Here is a 24,111-nt window from a genome sequence, read left to right on the forward strand (position 1 = left end):
GCCCTTTGCATAACTGTATTTAAGATGTACTTTGTATTGTTGTAGAAATCTTAATTTGTTGTAGTTCATCCTTATTTGACCTATTTCTCTGGAAGCACAAACTGTCTTCTGGGAGGTAAAATCTCTTTTCAATTCTCAGAGCATGCTTTAACTCAGAGGTTAGTTCAATCAGCTCTGATTGGAAGTGTGAGGTGTAGGACTGTCCCTACCCGTTATGTCCCAGTGTGATGCCCTAAATGATGAAGCTTATGTGGGATGCAGCAGGATCTCTAAAGCATCTAAATATACTTCAAGAGTGCTTCACCAAGAGCACTGCCATGATGACAAATCACGATGAAGCCCCCTGAATAGATATCCAGATGTGATACATGTGCTACATGTCACTAATGACAGCATTGTATTCAATAATTTTAGCTCTAAGAAACAGTACAAAAGCAGATTTGCATTTCCTGAAGGAAATACAGTGCTTGCAAGGCTATTGAAAGAACAGTATTAAAGGGATAGTCCACCCAAAACTGAAAAGTCTCTCATTATGAATATTTTTAGAAGAATATTTCATCTCTGTAGGTGAATGGGTGCCAAAAATATGATTCTCCAAAAACCACATAAAGGCATCATAAATGTAGTCCATGTGACGCCAGTGTTTTAATCCATATTCTCAGAAGTGGTATGATAAGTGTGGGTGAGAATCTGATCAATATTTTAGTAATTACTTTGCTAGAAATTCTTCTCCCTGCCCAGTAGGGGGCGATATGAATGAAGAGTGTCAATTATCAAAAACACAAGAAGAAGAATGTGGAAGAGATCTGTTTCTTGTCCACACCTATCATATCGCTTATGAAGATATTTATTTAACCACTAGAGTCTTATGGGATACTTTTATACTGACTTGTGTGATTTTTGGAGCTTGAAATCTTTGGCACCCATTCACTTGTATTGTATGAACCAAAAGTTTTCTGTCAGCTGTGTATAATAATTAACACATTTTCAGTGTAATGACTACATGGTTAAACAGATGAATGAAAGAAAAGATCAATCATAATTTAGAAAGCAAACAAGAAAGTAGATCAATCAAGTCAAGTCAAGTGGAATTTATTGTCGTTTCAACCATATACATTTAGTACAGTACACAGTGAAACGAGACAAAGTTCCTCCAGGACCATAGTGCTACATAAAAACAACATAGGACGAACACAGAACCACATGAGACTACACAACTAAATAAAATACCTATATAAAATACCTATATATACCTATATACCTATATAAAGTGCACGTGCAAACATGTGCAAAAAGTACGGGACAGTACTTTTTACAGTAAAAAGAAGCTGTTACACAGTCTAGCCGTGAGGGCCCGAATGCTTCGGTACCTCTTGCCAGACGGCAGGAGGGTAAAGAGTTTGTGTGGGGGTGTGTGGGGTCGTCCTCAATGCTGGTTGCTTTGCGGATACAGTGTCATTCCTGCATACTGAATCAGAATTCAGTATGCAGGAATGACATCATTGATTTTGTTTACATTTTTAAGGTTTACTAGATTACGATTTAAGATTAAGGTTCAGGGTTTAGAACAATCTAACCAGGGCTGTGTTTCCCAAAAGCATTGCAAGCTTCAGTTGATCGTAGAGACCATTGGCGGAAACTGGCAGGTTGCTTCTAACAAAATGTAATAATATGATAGCTATTCTTTTTTTCAGAGAGTGATGCATCTTGCAGAATGTCATTGTTTTAGCTGGAAGACAAACCAAACTTTATGACATCCATGAAGACAATATCAATATCTTCATTCTTTTCCTTTCCTCTTTTGATGGATGGTAAGATGAAGAATGCAACAGGAAAAAGTCTGTACTAGGAGGTGTGAGGTGGGCTGCTGTGACATTGTTAGTGAGAGAGAGGCAGCCAGTACCTGCTATATCAACATTAGAGGAGTCATCTCATGGCCCTGATAGACTAGACAGAACAATGTGGTTTAATTGGTGAACTTTGGCTTGACTGCACATTAGGCTATCACATAGTATTTTCAGGAGAAAACCATTAAAATGTGTGGGGGTTGATAGTGTGAAAAACACACATGAGAACACACTAGAAGAGGCTAACTCAGTACTAGACACTGCAGTGTGCTGTCTCTCCTGCTGCTTCTTTGACTTTTCTTTTTGTAAAATATGTACACTGGTGGCCAAATGTTTGGAATAATGTACAGATTTTGCTCTTGTAGAATGAAATTGGTACTTTTATTCACCAAAGAGGCATTCAACTGATCACAATGTTTAGTCAGGACATTAATAACATGAAAAATTTCTATTAAAATATGAATTTTTTTTTTTCCATAACTTCTTAAACTACTACATGCAGCAATGACAGCTTTGAAGATCCTTAGCATTCTAGCTGTCAGTTTGTCCAGATTCTATGGTGAAATTTCACCCAACACTTCCTGTAGCACTTGCCATAGATGTAGCTGTCTTGTCAGGCACTTCTCAACGCACTACAGTCTAGCTGATCCCACAAAAGCTCAATGGGGTTAAGATCCATAACACTCTTTTTCAATTATCTGTTGTCCAATGTCTGTGTTTCTTTGCCCACTCTAATCTTTTCTTTTTGTTTTTCTGTTTCAAAAGTGGCTTTTTCTTTGCAATTCTTCCCATAAGGCCTCCTGAGTCTTCTCTTTACTGTTGTACATGAAACTGGTGTTGAGCGGGTAGAATTCAATGAAGCTGTCAGCTGAGGACATGTGAGGGGTCTATTTCTCAAACTAGAGACTTATCCTCTTGTCTACATTTGGCCTTCCACATCTTTTTCTGTCCTTGTTAGAGGCAGTTGTCCTTTGTCTTTGAAGACTGTAGTGTACACTTTGTATGAAATCTTCAGTTTTTTTTGTGTTAATTTCAAGCATTGTATAGCCTTCATTCCGCAAAACAATGATTGACTGATGAGTTTCTAGAGAATTACCATTTTTGACCTAATATTGACCTTAACACATGCCAGTTTTTTGCATACTGTGGCAACTCAAATACAAACACAAAGACAACGTTAAGCTTCAATAAACAAGCCAAATTGCTTTCAACTGTGTTTGATATAATGGCAAGTGATTTTCTAGTACCAAATGAGCAATTTAGCATGATTACTCAAGGATAAGGTGTAGGAGTGATGGCTGCTGGAAATGGGGCCTGTCAAGATTTTATCAAAAATTACCTTTTTCAAATAGTGATGGTGCTGTTTTTTACATCAGTAATGTAATGTACTATACTCTGTGATCAGTTGAATGCCAATTTGATGAATTAAAGTACCAATTTCCTTCCGAAACAGCAAATACTGTACGTTATTCCAAACTTTTAGCCGCCAGTGTAGACATTTAACTACAGAAGGAGGAATCAACGTGGCCTTCTAGTTGCCTATTCACATTAATTTGGAATGGGAGAAAGAATCTAAATAAGAGGTCTTCAACCATTTTAGGCAAAGGACCTCTTGGTGGACAGAGAAAAAGACATTAAGCCTACATGTGTAATTTATTAATGTACTGTATTTAAAAACTTTGCTATAATCTTTACATAATTAAAACACTTAAATGTGGTAGAGACAACAAACCATGTTAGCTTTTTAGAGTTAGCTTTGGTTGTACTTAACTTGTATTTTTTAATATATGTTTTTATTTTTATACAAAAATTAGTTTGAGATTAATCAATAATTGGCAGACCACCTGGAGTACTGCCATGGACCCCCTGGTGATCTATATATTCTGTAACCATTAGATTGTGTGTGTGAGGTACAGACTGCAATTCAATTGAAAGTCGCTATTCACTTATAATCTTCAAATTCAGTGAGCTCTTACTCTCTGTGACCAGATCATTGACTTCAAGAGCAGTCCGATTTGTGAACAAATCATTCAGACCGGTTTGGTGAAGTGGATAAATTGATTAATTGAAAAGATCAGACTGAAAAGAATGATTTGTTAACAATACAGATATTACCCCTTCTCTCACGAATGTAGCAAGTATACTAGCGCTAGGGCAGATGTCAAGATTTTTACGAAGACTTAATATGTGCAGAAGTCAGATGGACTATTATATGATAATTTATGTTTTTGTGTTTTTTATGTTTTTGTTAATCTTGAAAGCCTCACTCCCTATGTATTGTAATTATTGTAATTGCATGAGATAAAAGATCAGTACAATTCTCAAAAGTTTCTCTTTTTCAGTTCCATGCCAGAAATAAAGTCACACAGGTTTGGAAAAACGTGAGTGAAAAATGACAGAATTTTCATTTATGGGTGAACTACTCCTTTAACGCAAACAACCCATCTTTTCCTATCTATTTCATAAATGGAATCCTTTCCTCTTATTATTTTGCTCAGAACCTCAAAGCATCTGCCTTAATTTTCCAAGTCCACTATATGTCCAAAACTCAGATAAATGATTGGATAGGAAGTATATTCATCAGTAGGAGGCCACAAGTATTGCTTTTGCCTCTCTAGAGAAGTCCTCTGTGCATAGGCCAATCAATTTTAGATTGACCCTTCAAGAGGAACCATAAGAATGTGAGGGATTGGTTCATAAGTCTGCTGCACAATTACATTCTGCATTAAGAGATGTTTGACCTACATGAAGATGTAAATCAAACCACTAAAATTAACACTCTCAAGAGTCAAATTTAGTGCATGATGCCTTTTTGGTTGTTGCAATTCTACAACAACTAGAGAGATCCTCATTACATACTTTCACATACTTTCAGACACATTCTTTTTCACTCTTTTCAACAAATCAGTAGCGTCACGGGGAAGTATGAAATAACCACAATACTGGTTAAATAGGGATGCACAATAACGTCAGTTGTTAAATGAGGCTGCAACACTGGGATTTTTACACTGATGTTGCAAATCAGCGAGCACATATTACCCATAAACTCCCTAAGCAACAGCTGAGACTGAAGCAGCCACATAGTAGAATCAGCCAATTGGCATATTCTCCAGGGAGAACAGAGATATGTGGATGTACGTCTTAGAAAGATCAGTTTCATAACAGCTTAATTGATGATTCATCTGAGGATAGGGTGATGTACTGTATATTGTATATTTTCCATTGCTTTCACCGTTCAGACCTAAAATAACCATGTTCATGCACAAAGAATAACATTTATTTTTTATTTGTTATTTTTTTCTTTGTATAGAATAGTTTATTTATTCAGCAACTGGCTTGGCATACACCTGGATGCAACCATCACTCTGCAAAAGGGTATCTAGAAGAGAGACACTGTCTGCAATGCCCTGTGGAGTCAGAGAAGGCATACCCATCAGCCTTCACAGAATTCCTCTTCTAAACCAAGCTTCTGTGTTATGTCACACAGGACTTTAGAGTTTTGTACCCTTACAATGAGTGCTGCCTAAATTAATTCTATGCTCTAGTCCTAGCTGAACAGATTTTTTTTTTGATCGACTCTTGGGCACCGGCTACTGTGAAATATGGAGAAATACCCTCGCTTGGATGCTATTTTTCCACTGAGAAAGCTGACCTTCAGAAAGCTGACAGCATCTCTGCTTGGGAGTGGCAACAGGTGATCGCACATGCTCTGTCTCTGTCTCTCTCTCTCTCTCTCACACACACACACACACACACACACACACACACACACACACACACACACATGGGTGTCATCCTTGTTTATCCAATAACTTGTTAGAAACGGCACAAGCCAATACTATTTCTGAAGTGACATTTTTAAATTACTAACGGGGGCTTGGGCTTGGAGCAATATCACACACGCAATCGTTCTATATGGCCCTAAATCAGCACTGCTGGGATTTTCAACGGCACTTGGCCTGCGGCCGAATCACAGCAGTGCTGATGTAGGGCCATATCGCACTCTTGCTCGTGTGATATTGCTTAAATAGCATACCGTAGATTTGTGTTTTGTTCATTTTTGAATGTCTGTTTACAAATGTTTTGTACACCCTTTTCAATAAATATTTAGGAAACGCTACTGTAGTATCATCAACATTTCTGTAGATATTGGTATGATTAATATTTTTTAAATATATTTCCACAATATTTTTTAAATGTAATTTGTTAAATGTTTTCATATTAAATAAATAAAAATAAACATTTTGTGTATAGAAAACAGAGCATCATTTTGAACACTTATATAAAAATCTCCAAAATAATTCAACCCGACTAGGGGGTTGGTGCTATATCAAACCACAACTGGTTTAGCTACTGGGTTATTTTTAACCCAACTGTTTTAAATGATTATTGGCAATATTAATTTTAGATATCTATTACTTTATTGTAACTAGTAAGAAAGACCTTTCAAATAACTTAATTACTATAAAAAATACTTACAAACTATAAAAAGACAATAATAAACTGAAGTAATGATATCTAAAATCTGAAATTAACATTGCCATAAGTGAAAACAAAATTCCAGATATAAAAATAGCATTTTTTACTAGTTGTAATTCAATTGCTAATATCAGGAATGGAAAAATTATAATTTTACAAGAAGTACATAACTGATATGTGAAATTGGAATATAAACTAGTTAGAAATGTATGATACATATTTGTTATAACATTAAGAACAGCATTAAATTACACATCTTTGTGGAATTCTACAGGTGAAAATGCAGTTACATCAATAATATCGTTTTTTGTTGAAATTCTACTTTTGATATCAAGAAGTCACTAGGTCAACCTAATTACTGATATACATTTTTTTAATTTACCCTAGTAGTAATTCCATTGCTAATATCATTTATTAGCATTTTAGCTAGTGAAAATTTAATTGTAGATATTTATAATTCTTATCTTGTATGTGATTAAATAGCATGTGCTTGCAATTGAAATGATGATTCATACAAAAATAGATTTGGTTCCCATATATGTACGAATAAGAGAAAATTAAGACATTTATAGTATTGTCTTTTACCTTTGTCTAACATACTTTACAGAAATCATATAGAAATATGAGATCACATAAATTAGACACAAAGATGTACAGATAGGTCTGCCAGAACCAGAAATATCCATTATGATCTATAACACTGCATACAATTGTATGGCATCTATGCTAATTATTCTATTTGTTTCCATGTCTCAACCTCGGGATTCATATCCAAAGGTTACCAGAGCCTGCCATATCCAGCTCTGTTCCTGCTTGGTGTCGGACTCCACTGCTACATGTCGCTGAGAGATGACGACAAACTATAGCCGGTGCAAGCCAGACATCACTTCAGTTTCCTAAACTTCAGAGTATAAACTGATGCCAACTCCAACTGTAAGATACTAGATACTTCATATGCCACTGCCTGAACCTTGGACTTTGGATGAATCTCAGCGAACCTCACTGAAATGACCTGCTGGTTGAACTGTGATGCATCTCATTGATCATCTGCCGGCATAACCTTTGTCTGTTGATGGACTACACTCTTGAAATGGAATACATAGACTGTAATTGAATTGCCAACAAAAGCATTCATCAGCCAACTAACAAAGGACAATGCATCTATGTGAACTTCTGCAGTCAATCCAGGGTGGACTTCAAATACATTAGTCAGTAATCTTACAGTTCATCAAAGATCCCAGCAACTGGAAATCGGATCTCTGTGACAGACATGTGATAAAACCTACCTCATAATGTTGCCCCAAACCGGAGATGGCAACCAGCACCATACTTTATCACCTTCAGCCGTGTCTTCAGAGGTCTCTGACTTGACATTTACACCTGCCTGTGTAGGCCCAGCATGGGATTCTCTGAAAACCTTGGGCCCAAATCCTGGCTTCATCCTGCAGGCCCTGGCTGTCTCCAACACAAGCGACAGCTTTAATCTGGAGAGGTTGGAAATGTTGGGGGACTCTTTTCTGAAACACACCATCACCACCTACCTGTTCTGTACATATCCTGATGCCCATGAGGGTAGGCTGTCAAAAATGAGAAGCAAGAAGGTTAGCAACTGTAATCTTTACCGTCTTGGCAAGAAAAAGGACCTTCCTAGTCAAATGGTGTTGTCCATCTTCGAACCCCCTGTGAACTGGCTGTCTGCGAGCACAATGGAAAAGCCAGTGATGATGAAGAAGATTATAATGAGGGAGAGGATGTGGAGGTTAAGCCATCTAAGGATGAGGTGAATACTGACGATTAGCCTGAATTACAACTCTGATCACATCAGGTTCATCGATAACATGCTGATTGGCTGCAGCGCCTTCAGGAAGAAGATTTCGCTCCAGTTGTCCGAACCCCGATACGAATGGAAAGTGCCCAAAAAAACCCCACAACAGCCCGTTCCCCCAGACAGTGGTGCTGAGGAGTTTACATTTACATATTTGGCAGATGCTTTTATCAAAAGCGAATTACAGTGCACTTATTACAACCTGCCGTTAAGTGCCTTGCTCAAGGACACAATGGTGGTCGAACAACTGTTTGACTACAGTTTCTGGGATGCCATGTGCTACCTGGACCCCAGCAAACCAGGTGAGCAGGATGACTTCATGGTGGTATTCTGGAACCCTTCCGAGGAAAATGATGGCACAGATGTTGGAAAGCAGTCCATCTCCTATGTCCTCCACACTGAGCAGTGCGTCGCAGATAAGAGCATTGCTGACTGCATGGAGGCCCTGCTGGAATGCTAGCTCACCAGCTGTGGGGAGAGGGCAGCCCAAATATTCCTGTGCTCCCTCGTCCTGAAGGTGCTCCCCGTGGAGAAGAAGAGTTCCATGGGGTCAAATTAGTTGCTGTATGGCTGGGTGAAGATCCCTCCACGCTGCATGTTCGACCACCCAGATGCTGTACGGACCCTGAACCACCTTATATCAGACTTTGAGAACAAAAAAAAAGGTGTGTCTTCTGCAGGCCTTCACCCACAACTTGTATAATTATAACACCATCACAGATTGTTATCTGTGGATTTATGGAGTTCCTTGGTGATGCAATTTTAGACTACCTGATAACAAAGCACCTCTATGAAGATCCGCGGCAGCACTCCACGGGCGTGCTGACAGACCTGCACTCCGCACTTGTCAACACCATATTTGCTTCCCTGGCTGTCAAGTACGATTACAAAAAGTACTTCAAAGCTGTCTCACTCCAAATGTTCCACGTGATTGATGATTTTGTGTAATTTCAGCTGGAGAAGAATGAAATGCAAAGAATGAATTCTGAGGAAGAGGAAGACATTGAGGTCCCCAAAGCCATGGGAGACATATTTTAATCACTCACCGGTGCAATTTATATAGATAGCGGGATGTCACTTGAGACAGTTTGGCAAGTATATTATCCACTCATAGAAACATTTTCTGCTAATGTTCCTTGTTCACTGGTGTGTAAATTTTAAACTATTTGCCATTTGGAGGAGGAATCCTCATTGCTGCTTGCAGCTATATTTATTTGTATTATTATTATTATTCTCCTTGCGCCCCAATATCTCCAAAAGTCACTGGTCAAACATTTTCTAATTTGGCACATTGATACTTCAGGGCAACGGGTACCCCCACACCAAGAATGACACACATTCGCCCATAGAGGGCGCTACAGGCCACGCTAAATGGAATCCTTTCCTCTTATTTTTTTGCTCAGAACCTCAAAGATTCTGCCTTGATTTTCCAAGTCCACTCTATGTCCAAAACTCAGATAAATGATTGGATAGGTAGTATATTCATCAGTAGGAGGCAACAAGTATTGCTTTTGCCTCTCTAGAGAAGTCCTCTGTGCATAGGCCAATCAATTTTAGATTGACCCTTCAAGAGGAACCATAAGAATGTGAGGGATTGGTTCATAAGTCTGCTACACAATTACATTCTGCATGAAGAGATTTTTGACACACATGAAGATGTAAATCAAACCACTAAAATTAAAACTTTCAAGAGTCAAATTTAGTGCATGATGCCTTTTTTGTTGTTGCAATTCTACAACAACTAGAGAGATCCTCATTACATACATTTCAACCTTTTCAACAACTCAACAGCGTCATGGGGAAGTATTAAATAACCACAATACTGGTTAAATAGTGATGCACAATAACGTCAGCTGTTAAATGAGGCTGCAACACTGGGATTTTTCCACTAATGTTGCAAATTAGCGAGCACATATTACCCATAAACTCCCTAAGCAACAGCTGAGACTGAAGCAGCCACACAGTAGAACCAGCCAATTGGCATATTCTCCAGGGAGAACCAAGATATGTGGATGTACGTCTTGGAAAGATCAGTTTCATAACAGCTTAAGTGATGATTCATCTGAGAATAGGGAGATGCACTGTATATTGTATGCGTTCCATTGCTTTCACCGTTCAGACCTACAATAACCATGTTTATGCACAAAGAATAACATTTCTTTGTGATTCGTTTTTTTTTGTATAGAATAGTTTATTTATTCAGCAACTGGCTTGGCATACACCTGGATGCAACCATCACTTTGCAAAAGGCTATCTAGACGAGAGACACTGTCTGCAATGCCCTGTGGGGTCAGAGAAGGCATTCCTTCTCTGCAATTTATATAGATAGCGGGATGTCACTTGAGACAGTTTGGCAAGTATATTATCCAATGATGAGCCCACTCATAGAAACATTTTCTGCTAATATTCCTTGTTCACTGGTGTTTAAATTTTAAACGATTTGCCATTTTGAGGAGGAATCCTCATTTCTGCTTGCAGTTATATTTGTTATCATTATTATTATTAATATTATTATTATTCTCCTTGCGCCCCAATATCTCAAAAAGTCACTGCAGAGAGCACCTACGATGGAAAAGTATGAGTGATGGTGGAAGTGGTGGGCAAAGGCAAGTTCAAAGGTGTGGGCCGCAGCTACCGGATAGCCAAGTCAGCTTCCAATCAACCAATCAACCTCAGATCCAAAACAACTGAGCTTCAGACAGCAGAAACCCTCTCAACACCACATGAAGAATCCTCAATGACATCGTTCTCAATGGGGTTGCCAAATTACATAAATTAAGCATCAAAAGATTTCAGTATAATTCACATAGGGTTCATTTTTCATTTTATTCTTACGTGCACAAACACAATCTTTATTTTTGTCCCCAGTTTTGTTTGAGGACAAGTGGTTTTTTTATGTATTGCAAGTGTTAAAACGGTCAGGTATTTTTCACTCTTTTTATTAACATTAATAAATGATATATGCTTTGCTTTGTGTTAGTGAGTAAAGAAGCTAAAGATTATAGCTTGTATTAAAATGTACATATTTAAACTCCAGTGTATCAGATAAATAAGAGAAAAAACAAAACTGATTTAAAAGAACACAATTCATCAATCTGTGCACTAGTGCCAGTTTTGTAGCGGTTTTTAAACACTTTGGCAGAATGCCAAAATTTGACATTCCTAATTACTGTAATCTGTGTAGCTGTAATCGGCACTTGAGGATGTATGTTTATGTAGCTGTTAACTAAGCCAACTGGATCAGTTGTATAGATGTCATAAAGCTACCAATCTACATTATAAAGAAAACACAATATTAAATGTATATGCCACATTGGCACTTAGGTTTCAGTTATGTCTTTTTGATACGATGTTTATATATAGTTGATAGTCTTTATGAATATTAGATGTCTCCATAGACTGATATCTATAAAGATATGAATGCTAAAGATACAAAGATATGAAACAAACCAATATTTTGCTAGATGACTTCACTTGTATCAATTACCAAAGTCGATGCTGATGCAACATTGTGAGGCTGCCTTTAAATCAATTGCTCAACATTCACACATATTTCGAGATATGGTAACCAGCCTTTATTTTAGTGTAAAAGTGTTGTAGCCTCTTGTCTAGCATAAATGTTTTCATATTAATAGGCATACTTCACTTGAATACCTCAGTTAATTGCATGCATTTTTTGTCCTTCGGTGCTATATTTAAGCTTAAATTTCTCATCTTTTTCCACTGTAACTGTATTACCTCATAAATTAACTTTTGAAATCTGTTGGGTTGGTTATACTGTTCGGTCAGCTGTCAAGCTGTAGAAATTAGTTTGAGAATTGTTACCACATTTATATTTCTTTTTGATTTTTATGCTTGAAGGGGAAATGCTGAGAAAATTGTTCTCTGCACATAAGCTTGATGCTTCTCTATCATTGTGCATCTGAACAGTAGAGTTACTTAACGCTTGAGAAAATCAATAGATTGCACTCTGAAACGTTCTGCGTTTCAATCTTAAAAGCCACGCATCTTGTCTTTTCACTTCCCTCTTTCTGCAGTCTTACTAGGTTGCCAACTGTACTGATGTTTTAGTCAATTATTAAGTAGTATGCCGACAAAAAGTGGGCACTCTTAACCATGTTTACTTTAGGAATAAAGGTGTGAAAATTATGTAAACTATTTTTGATTTTGTGGGGACACCTCTTGAAGGCTACTTAACTTTTCCCGCACCTCATTCTGTCTATCTCCTTTACATGATTCAGTTATTATGTTATGGAGAATCTATTCCTGAAGTTACATAACCCCAGGCATTGCTACCTCAGAAGACCCCTGCGAATAGTTTGACCTTATCATAAACCAATGGTGTGTGGATATACTGTACCTTTTTACAGTTATGAATGGCAGTTAGGCACAAAATGATGTATATATATATATGTATATATATATATATATACATATATATATATATATATGTGTCTCTATATATAGTATATGTATACACTCATGACTATTTGCACTAGAAAACATTCCCACTGGCATTGAATTTGCATCTTTTAATGGAATATGCTCCAAAATAGTGCCTTTCAACCCTGAAACAATAATGTAACACCTAGACATGTGATTCAATGGAATTGCAGCCTTTGCTACTATAGCAATTCTTTACTTTATGGTTTCTATACAGTAAAGGACTTTTGGTGCCATGCTTCATTCTGGATATTTCCTTCAGATGTTTTGAACATGTGGCATACTAATCTGACGTTTTTCTGATTCTGAAAAACTTAGATTTATTGGCTACAGATTGTGTTGTGGGCCAATTTAGCCAAGATTTTATGTTAGTTTGAGGCTGTAATCAAAGTAGGCCACTGTCCCATCTCGACAGTGGATCTGGTCAGTTTTAGCAAGAGTTGAGTGAGCCTCTTTACATTGTCTTGGTCGCAACCCCAGATTGATCTTGCGATGTGAATATAGAAGGTCATTGGAAATTAATAGCATTCCACACTCAACCCTCAGACTATTGTTACGTGTTTTTTTTATAGCTTGTTACAATGTTTTTCCAAGCTTCTGAATGGCACACAACTGTCAACTTTCTGTCAACTTTCAAAGAATGTGAAATCACACATATGGTTGCACCACATACAGTAGATAGAGATTCATTTTTTTTTTAACAAAGCAAAATAGACTTTTCACAACAATTAATGAATTATTTATGCCAGTGCTAGTCCCACGAAACAGATATCAACCTAAGTAATATCTTAGTAAAAAGAAAAAGCTGAAATAAATGAGTTTTGTTTTTTCATTATCTGTGAGTGAGTGTTAACATAAAATGGTCCTCCATCGTATCATAAGCTGCAGATTGTTTCCTTCATGGTGGAGAATAATTATTGTGTTTTCATTTCTTCTTTTTTTTAATTACATGTAGCACAAATAAGTATTCCACTCCGGCGCAATATCAGAATGAACCTCATTTCAGAATGAAAGAAGAAAAAAACGAAACAACACGTAAATATGATGTCATAATGTTTAAAGTAATAACTTGTGGTTTTGGCCTGGCTGCTGTTTGCATCGCTGGTATTTTACCAATGTATTTAAAAGATCAGAGAGTAAAATGTTGCCTGCAGGATATCAACAGAGAAAATAAACTGTAAAAAAGTTTTGAGTCTCTACAATCTGGGGCTACATATGTGTCCTATGTGTACATTCATGTCCTGCCTTAATGTAATTCTTTAAATATGGATTTGTAATTTAATCCATCTAGTCCTTTGACTGACATGATTTTCAAATGTTTGGGGACCACACAGTCTCTCAACCCATCACCCCCTTCCTGCCCATAATAGTTCAATTAATAGTCCAGATATGATAGTGCATGTCACCTTCTTCCCACCCGTGTTTTCTTTTTTAGACTGAAGCATTGAACAGATCTGATTAAATCAGCTCTAATCTATTTAAAAGGCCTTTATTTCATAGCAAAGTGTCATACTTTTGTTTTCTCTTTAAGAAAAATAAATTGTCTGCTTCGCAGTAGCAAGGTGTTCAAAGCGAACATAGCAGCACATGTGGCAATCTCCTATTGACGCTCCTATTAACCGAATGGGGAAGACATCTGTTTGGATTTTAAATGGGGAATTATGGGCTACAAACTGCAGCGGAATCTGTTTTTTTAAGGGAAGTGCATTTAAATGACCGTATCCGTGCTGCAGTGGTTTGAATTCAGCCCCTTATGGATCGCAAAAACTTTAAAAATTCTGTTCACCCCCCTCTTTTTTTTTAAGTAATTGTAGCTGAGTGTATCTACAATAAATGTATATTTATTTATGTAAATATACATTTATGTAAAAAAAAAAAAAAAAATCTTCCAGTTCATAAAAAAAAAATATATATATTTTTTTTTTTTTTAAACACTGGACCTTAATGCTTACTTAATTAAAAATAAAATAAAACCATGACTTACACTGCACACAAATAACTAATATTGGCATTATATTCATGTTGTTTAGCCAGAGGGGAACTGACCCCCACAGTGAGCCTGGATTCTTCCAAGGTTATTTTTCTCATCTTATGGAGTTTTGTGTTCCTTGCCACAGTCTCCTTCAGCTTGCTCACATGGGTTCTAAATACAATTATTATTTAATTTCTATACACATTTTACAATCATATTTAATCAAACTACACAATGATCACTGTAAGACATTATAGACATTACATTTTAATTTTTTTGTCAATGCACAATTTCCTGTAAAGCTGCTTTGAATCGATGTGTGTTGTGAAAAGAGCTATACAAATAAAAATGACAACTTGACTAGATACATGACACATTTTTAAACATGCCTTTTCTATTGTGGCTTTTTCTTTGAGCTGTAGGTACATTGGTTACACTAAAAGAAATATTTTTTCAAAGATATATGCATTTAAATTACATTACAATATTCCATATGATTTAATTGTGTTATTTTCAGTGAAATTAAATTAATAAAACTTAAAATATTACATTGTTTTATTTTATTTTGTTAAAGATTACTCTATTCAATTTTCATTTTTTTTTTTTTTTTGAGAGAGAATACATCAACAGCTAATTTATAGCACTATGCCTAATGGAGCTGAGAATGCCAAAATACATTTCAGTTTTTCTAAAAATAAATTTGATGCAATTAAAAATTATTAAATAAATAGCTCAAAGATCTGCTTGATGAAATTGTTATGAATGTTCAGTGTGTGAACATTTGGACAAAACAACTTAATGACAGCACTGTCCATCTATAATTTAATTTGTATCATACCTCCGGAAATCCTTACTGTGTTTCACAGTGGTCTGCAGCCACAAAACACACAGTCACCACAGCACAGTGAAGAAAGCTGCCAACACTGACAAAACACAGGAGCAAGATATAATTTTAAACATCAGTCACTGTCCTCATCAAAAACACAATAAGATCAGCTCTTTTCCCTCTCTGCATCTATGACAACTTTTCTTACATAACCACCATGTTAAATGCTTTTAAAAGCCACCGGAATGGAACAATTTTCTACTTTGGTGAATGCTGATTTGACATCGGGTTAGAGTAAGAGAGTTTTATGTCACATTAAATGTCATGAAGGCACTTGTCATCATTTTCTTTCCACTTTTTCTCCACAGCCAACCCCGGGTTGACCCTTCGCTATGATTGAAGCTTTCGCTTGAGGCAGCTTCCACCAGGCTCACCATCTGTGCCGGCTGCACAGTGTGGACCCGGTTATCGACTCGGTTATTTAAGGCACAGCTAAACACCTTCTTGAAGCCCTTCCGAAAGTGCTTAGACACCAAGGCGTAAACAATGGGGTTCAGGCAGGAGTTGGCATAAGCCACCAGGTGAGAGAGAATGCGAAGGACATAGGTAGTGTGATTAAGCGGGAAGTGACCAAACCACATGCATAAAATGACCAGGTGATGGGGCAACCAGCATAAACAGAAGAGCACAGCCACGATGATTATCATCTTGGTCACTTTACGCTTGGCCTTGCGGGATTCAGACATGTCCTGCATGGGCTCCACAGAGGTCCACAGGTAACGGATGGTGCGGCTGTATGTGATACCAAGAATGAGGACTGGGATTAGGTAGCCGAATATGAAGGTGCACACATCCATGGCTCTACGATGCTCAATGTTCCAGGCTGGAATGCAAAGGGTGGCTCCATCCAGATCCATCTGCTGATAGTAGCTGAGGTATGGACTGGAGAAGAACAGGGATAAAGCCCACACCAGGCTAATGGAGGTCAGAGCATTACGGGGAGTTCTCATCTCTCTTGAACGCAGGGGGTACCGAATGGCGAGATATCTTTAGAGAAGAGTGCAAAACAATCAATATACTGTATATAAATGCAATCAATATCCAGTCTCAATTCCAACAATAAGTTGACATTAGGGTATTGGCAATCTATTGTGGACCCTAAATGTGTAATGGATTATGATTACATGCTACATGTGATAGCAGAATGTTTGTTGTATTGCCTTGCATATAGCAAAAGCATTTGACATGATTGGAGGAAGTGTTTTAGCATCTGTATTTTGTGAAAGACCTTGTAAAACATGGTAACCTGCAATTGTTAAGGAGCTCTTCCTGATTCCGGACTAATCTAACCATTAAAATGAGTTTTGTTGGTGTAACCTAATGCATTCAGGATGATTCTGTGATGGTAAATCATATTTTTGACTTGAATAAAACCAATTAATTACATAGTATCACATGAAGTACATTTTCAGTGCATTTTATTCAAAATTAGCAATAATATTTGAAATAACACCATTGTAATAAAATCACATCATTTCTCCTAGGTACTCTACATTAATGATGAATATAGAGTTTTCAATTTAATCAATATTAATCCTACACTGTATAAAAAACCAAAAACATTCCAGCTAACCAAAAATGTGCTTCATCTAAATAATAAAAAAAAAGAATAATATCTAAATTAACTGGTTTTATTTAATTCAAAAATATCATTTTGTATACTGACTCAACATGATAATGAAAGTCATTTTTTAGGGTCAGATCAGTTATAAATATCTCCTCAAGGCTCAATGTAGGCTACTGTATATGTAACAGCATATTTTCACATTATTTGCGGTGCATTTAATAATTGTATTAATCTTATAAGATGTCCCTCGAAGGACGTCCATTTAAAAAAACTGAAAATGTCATGATTTTTTTATGATGTAATTGTTATGTGTCAAGCCGAAAGAACAGTTACGCTAACAATAAAAGTGTATCGCTGTTCTCTAAGTGAAGGGCATCAGTTATAACTGGTAAAATGATTAAATATTGTTACCATTAATAACTAAATCATTGCATTGGAAAGAAAAGCGCACGCTGATTGCGCGCAACAGGACGAGGACGCACCTGTCCACAGACACAGCAGCGAGCGTAAAAATACTCGCATACATGGTCAGGTAGATGATAAAGTGCACAGCTTTGCACACAAATGGTCCAAAGACCCACTCGTCCATGGTGTAGATGGTGGCTTGGAGAGGCACGCAGAAGACGATGAAGCAGAGGTCCGCCAGCCCGAGGTTCAGGATGAACAGGTTGGTGGTCTTCGTGTTCATCTGCCCGTTACGAATGAGAACGGCGAGCACAAGACAGTTTCCCATGGTGCCAACCAAAAAGATAACCGAGAATATGACCGATATTATTACCAACTCTGCTTTCCAGTTGGATGAGAAATTAATCTGTTGAGATGCGTTCATCGTGGACACTTTCTTACCACTGAAATGTCCAAAAAGGCTTCAACAATACATAGAATCCATATGGACTCGAATAAAGAACTTTCACTCCGTCCTTTTTGCTTATAGTCTTGTAAATACCCGATAAACACAACCTAAGAAAGAAACGCATTGTAGCATGTCTGGATGGTTTTCATGCACATATAGATGAGGTGGGAGGAGTTGAACATCGGGTGGTCATTCAAACCTTCCCGTAATCATCCAAGAACTTTCTTTCTTAAGCTTGCAAAAATATGTTTATTTGAATTAATTTACAATAAAAAAATTGTACTGATACAGAATGAGTTCACAACTTTAGTGCGGCTTCTAAAGTGTTCAGTCGGCTTGTATAGGAGAAATATATTTTGAGTAATAACATTTTTTACACACACACACACACACACACACACACACACACACACACACACACACACACACACACACACACACACACACACACACACACTCATGTTGTGTTTCCATGTTTTATGGGGACTTTCCATAGACATAATGGTTTTTATACTGTACAAACTTTATATTCTATCCCCTAAACCTAACCCTACCCCTAAACCTAACCCTCACAGAAAACCTTCTGCATTTTTACATTTTCAAAAAACATAATTTAGTATGATTTATAAGCTGTTTTCCTTATGGGGACCAACAAAATGTCCCCACAAGGTCAAAAATGTTGGGTTTTACTATCCTTATGGGGACATTTGGTACCCACAAAGTGATAAATACACACACACACACACACACACACACACACACACACACACACACACACACACACACACACACGTTGTGTTTCCATGTTTTATGGGGACTTTCCATAGACATAATGGTTTTTATACTGTACAAACTTTATATTCTATCCCCTAAACCTAACCCTACCCCTAAACCTAACCCTCACAGAAACCTTTCTGCATTTTTACATTTTCAAAAAACATAATTTAGTATGATTTATAAGCTGTTTTCCTCATGGGGACCGACAAAATGTCCCCACAAGGTCAAAACTTTCGGGTTTTATATTCATATTTAAGTTCATATTCATTTTTAAATAACACAATATTCATGTTTTAACTTAGAGTTCAGAATTCAATATTTGGCGTAATAACCCTGATTTTCAATCATAGCTTTCATGCGTTTTAACATGCTCTCTATATCAGTCTTTCATATTGCTGTTGGGTGAATTTATGCCACTCCTGGTGCAACAATTCAAGCAGCTCGGCTTTGTTTAATGGCTTGTAGCATCCATCTTCCTCTTGATCACATTCCAGAGGTTTTCAATGGGGTTCAGGTCTGGAGATTGGAGTCTGGCCATGACAGGGTCTTGACTCAGTGATCCTCCATCCACACCTTGATTGACCTGGCTATGTGTCATGGGAGCATTGTCCTGCTGGAAAAAACAATCCTTTGAGTTGGGGAACATTGTCAGAGAAGGAAGCAAGTTTTTCCAGGATAACCTTGTATGTGGCTTGATTCATGAGTCCTTTACAAAGATGAATCTGCCCGATTCCAGACTTGCGGATTCATCATCAATCCTCCACCAAATTTCACAGTGGGTGCGAGACACTATGGCTTGAAGGCCTCTCCAGATATCCGTCTAACCATTAGATGACCAGGTGGAGGATCAGTGATGATCTGTAGGTGATAGAACAATAAAAGAGGAATCTTTAGGCTATGAAGAGGAAAAGAGCTCTTTATTGAGAATGTGTGAGCATCTTGTGCATGTGCAACGAGGGCTGTATTCTTTTTTACATTTATTGAATTTTTTATTGCATTCAGATGAATGAGACACAGAAACAACATATTTGACAATATTGTAAACAGCAATATTCGATTGGGTGGCTCAGTGGCGGCGCTGTGCAAATTTTTTAGGCACTTGGGAATAATGTTACATAATGAAGATGTCTTAAACAAATAATGCCATAAATAGTTTTCATTTATCAATTAATGTCATACAAAGTCCAGTACAAAAAAAAAAGCTAAATCAATATTTTGTGTGACCACCTTTGCCTTCAAAACAGCACCAATTCTACTAGGTACACCCAGATACAGTTTTTCTTGGTTGTTGGCAGATAGGAAGTTCCAATTTTCCACAGTTCTTCTGTCTGTTTTGGCTGTCTCACTTGCTTCGGTCTCTTCTTGTAATCCCAGACTGACTCAATTTTCAGTGGGGACAATGCCATTAGTTGCAGGGCTCCCTGTTCTTCTATTCTATTCTATTTGCAAAATAAATGTTTGGGAGTCTAAAATGTATATTTCCAATTGACACACTAAAGTTGAAAATATAAATAACCATCTGTGGTGAGCAGGGCGGGGCTGACCGGCATCTGGGCAGAGTGAAGCCGGGAAGATAAGTGGCGAATGACTTACACCTGCATGCCACGCCAGTCTCATGCTCCAGTGAGGGGCGGCAGGGGTACTTAAGGACAAGAGACAGCGGCAAACAAGAGAGAGAGACGCAGGAAGCTGCTTGTGTGGTTCTGCGTGTCAGAAGCGCCAGTGCTGAAAAGAAGAGCATATGTTGATGTAAGGCTGAAAAGTTTTATTGTGGACTGCTGAAAAGTCTTAGACAATAAACATCTGTGTGCTTTGTCAACCCGGTCCCAGCTTCCTCCTTACCGTCATAATTGTTACCCCACCTTAAGACAAATGTTTTTGTGAAGCATCTTATGTGCCTAAGGCATATATATATGTAAAGTGATTAATGGAAAGGAGGAGGTGAGAACCATCTTGATGATATAAATGATAATTTAATAGTGAACATAACCAAAAAGACAAACACATAAAGGTGTCGGATAGCTGTCCGTAAATCTCTCTCTCTCCCGCACGGCAGCTTCCAGTCGGCCTTTATCCCACTCTGAGGCTTGATTAGCCTGATTAGGGGCCGGGTGTGCAGAAGACACGCCCCTCCCCAGGGAATGGGGGGGTGTACGTCATGCCGGGGGCTCCCCGGCCTGAGAGAATGAGGGAGGAATGTGATAGGGCGGAGGGCGGGGCCAGGGAGGGATTCCGCACACCAGGCCACTAATCAGGCTAATCAAGCCTTAGAGAGGGATAAGGGCTGACTGGAAGCCGCAGTACAGAGAGAGAGAGAGAGAGAGAGAGAGAGAGAGAGAGAGAGAGAGAGAGAGAGATTTATGGACAGCTGTCTGGCACCTTTGTGTGTTTGTCTTTTTGTTTAAGTTGGTTATTAAAATATTATTAATATTGTCAAGCCGGTTTTCACCTCCTCCTTTCCATTAATCCCTTAACAATATATATATATATATATATATATATATATATATATATATATATACAGACAGTATCTCAATATACAATGCTATAAGGATACACAACTCCTGCTCTGCGGGGAATCAGGATGCTGAAGTGGCCCGGTCACCAGCGAAGTGTCAAGCGGCAAGGTGGAGTGATGTTCACCGGAGCACTGCAGGTGAGCGGAGAGTCTTCTCATTGCCATGAAGATCCTGCCCGCTGACAGACTTTAATATGCTATATAACAGTGATTTTGGGATGTCTAATATTTTGCTTGTGCCATCTAAAGTATATGCCTTTAAATCTGAACTTATTTATATTTTTATAATTTAAAGTGAACATGAATGACAGAGCTAGTACCTAGCATTAGCCTGCTGTGTAGATTAGAATTACTGAGAGGTTGGGCGCAACTATAAAAAGGGTTATGAAATAAACAATGTGTGACATTCAAATCTTTCAATTCTGCATAATTACAAATAAAGATGTGGGTAGAACAAGAAAAGTTGTATGGAGCAGTTGTAACACTTTGAATACTTCCCTTCTCATGCAAGTTTGACCAGATGTATTCACTGTACACCTTAATATTAGCATCCTCTCTCTGAGTGGGAAATTTAAAGGAGCCAGTCCACATTGCTGCAAAAAAATATTAGAGAACATCTGTTCATCTGGGGTGGTCATTATTCCTGAAGGACCGTGAAAGAAAACATTCTTTATTTACATGATTGATTTGTCTATTAAAATGAACATGTTTTGTGACATGTTAGGATGCAAGGACACTGAGAAAATTAGGTAAACATACAATAAGTTGGCCAGTGGGGAACAAATGTAACACTGTGTGAAACTGCACCAGCTGAATAAGAAACATCCAGCAAATACTCCTGCTAGAATTTTGCTAGCATCTAAAATTGGAACTATGTAGGTTTTTCACATTTAGGACTATTTTATTGGTAGACAGATAAAGGCATCTCATGTGGGAAAATGGCATGTTTATTCTGGTGAGTATTTGTGCAAAAATTGTTATAACTGTAATTGGCCTACCCTATAATTACATATAATCACAGTTTAAAGTGTTTTTGGATCATTCATTCCGCAGGAAAAAACATTGATAAAATATCTGTCCAAGAACATTCAGTATACAAAGAACTCCAGACAACGTGAGTAAAAGTATTACATGAGTAAAATCAAACGTGATCTAGGAGCTTTATACCGTTCGTGCCATTGAAGAGTCTGTAAGTCTATCCCTCACAGCCTCATTGTCATTCCCATTAAAAATCAAAGATGGCGCTAGCGTGAATAATATCTAACAGGAAGCAACACATGTGATGAATGAACTTGTAAGCACACAAGTGTACCACAAGAGGGCAGCACTATCACAAAAAGTATAAACTGTAGCAGTGGAGTACAACACAACACAACACACTGATGTTTTGCAGATTTAGGACTACGTTTCATGGAAAACCTGGGAAAATCAATGAATTTCATAATTCTTTACTTCTCTTTTTTTCAGGCCAGGAAACATCATGGAAATTAACAAAATATTTAAAAGTCATGGAAAAATCATGGACATTGTTATAGTGAAAACACATTTTTGTAGTTATGCTTTCCTCTAAAATATTTCATTAGCTAGATATTGCTTGTGTGTAGAGTGAAATATGCTTGCAAGCCAAAGTGCAGTCTGATTTTAGCTCAAGTCACACTTTTGAGTCATTTATTTTCAATGAATCAGTCAAACTGGCTTACAAATTTGTCTAAATAATTAATTAGTGAACCAATCTTAACAAAAATTATTTTTAAAATAAAATTATTTGGTCAAAAATAAGGAATGAAAGAACCATCCACCTTCTTTCATTCCTTTACAATATCTGACCCATTGTAATGATTGAATGAAGACAGTATGGTATCAATTAATCAAGAAGCTCCCAAGCATCTAATGTTGCTTCAGAACTTTGTGGATGACAAACCACACATTTTAAAAAGTGTAAAATATTTGACTTTATTAGAGTCACTGTTTCACATTAGTCTCTTTCTCCAGACTTTTGCTGGTTGGTTACTATTTTTCAAGAAATGCCTGAAATATCTCAGTCTTGAAAGTGGCCAAGGATGTCTCTGTAATTACTTAACCTGCTGTTGGTGGGTTTCTGTCAAAACAATGACTACTGCCATTGGAGTCAACTGAACAGCGCTCCATTCATACAGAGCGAGGAAAAACTTCCTTTCCTTTGTACATTTATCACTCTCTTTTACGTTCTTTACGTCACACAGTCTTTTTCTGGACATTTGCTGTCTTTTATTGGCTCTGGTTTCCCAGCCCCACAAATCCTAAAGAATTAGAGGTGCTACATTTTCTGATGGCCTGCTTAACCAACTGTAACTGCATTGAGGTTATCATATCAGGTGAGCTTGGCCTAAATGACCCCTTTATGTGTATATTCACCAGAGGAAATAATACAATAGGCTGTGAACTTGTTGTTCTGGTGAGCTTGGCTTGTTCAAAGCTGCTGGGTGATATAGAGGTAACAAGAGCTGACATTCTCATGCTGGCCACATATGGGAATATTCTGAGGCCCTGTCATTAGAAATCATTCAAATGTGCGTCAGCTGGGTGACAGAGGAAAGAGACACTATGGAAAGTATAAGCTATGCTTAAGAACTATGAAATTTAATAATGAAAAAGAAAAAAAACAATAACTTTGAAAGCATTCATGTATGCATGTCAAAATGATCACGGCCTCTGGATGTGGTGAGAAGATGATGTCGACAGGGTTCCCATAGTCATTGAAAACCTGGAAATATTAGGAAATTTTGTTGAGATTTAGGAGTAAGATTGTGATTTACAGGAAAAGTCAAAGAAATTAATATAATCTTAAAAAGTAATAGACATTTTTGTTATACAAAATATATATTTTACAAAAGGTCTTAGAAAGGACAAAACATAGTGGGCTGCTTAATAGTCACTATCAGACTTTAAGTAATGGTTTGTGTGT

General features: G+C 37.4%; 1 protein-coding gene and 1 pseudogene across 1 annotated transcript; one reads left to right on the forward strand and one right to left on the reverse strand.

The window, feature by feature from the left end:
* The first annotated feature begins 7,244 nt into the window (after positions 1-7,244).
* Positions 7,245-9,312, forward strand: LOC127633144 (endoribonuclease Dicer-like; annotated as a pseudogene).
* A 6,385-nt stretch (positions 9,313-15,697) lies between these two features.
* LOC127633145 (galanin receptor 2a-like) lies at positions 15,698-17,848 on the reverse strand. The gene is made up of 2 exons (XM_052112025.1): positions 17,502-17,848; positions 15,698-16,439 (listed from the first exon to the last, which is right to left on the reverse strand). Exons 1-2 carry the CDS (start codon positions 17,846-17,848, stop codon positions 15,698-15,700), a joined length of 1,089 nt encoding a protein of 362 aa, XP_051967985.1.
* Positions 17,849-24,111: the final 6,263 nt, after the last annotated feature.

This window comes from Xyrauchen texanus, chromosome 40 (genome assembly GCF_025860055.1).
Source record: "Xyrauchen texanus isolate HMW12.3.18 chromosome 40, RBS_HiC_50CHRs, whole genome shotgun sequence".
In the NCBI taxonomy this organism is placed as follows: domain Eukaryota; kingdom Metazoa; phylum Chordata; class Actinopteri; order Cypriniformes; family Catostomidae; genus Xyrauchen; species Xyrauchen texanus.

What these genes read in the sequence shown, in the direction of transcription:
- LOC127633145 (XM_052112025.1), bottom strand. Translation starts at nt 17,848, where the DNA reads ATGAACGCATCTCAACAGATTAATTTCTCATCCAACTGGAAAGCAGAG. An exon ending in GCTGCTGTGTCTGTGGACAG is followed by an intron (nt 16,440 to 17,501) that starts GTGCGTCCTCGT and finishes TCTTCTCTAAAG; the next exon opens with ATATCTCGCCATTCGGTACC.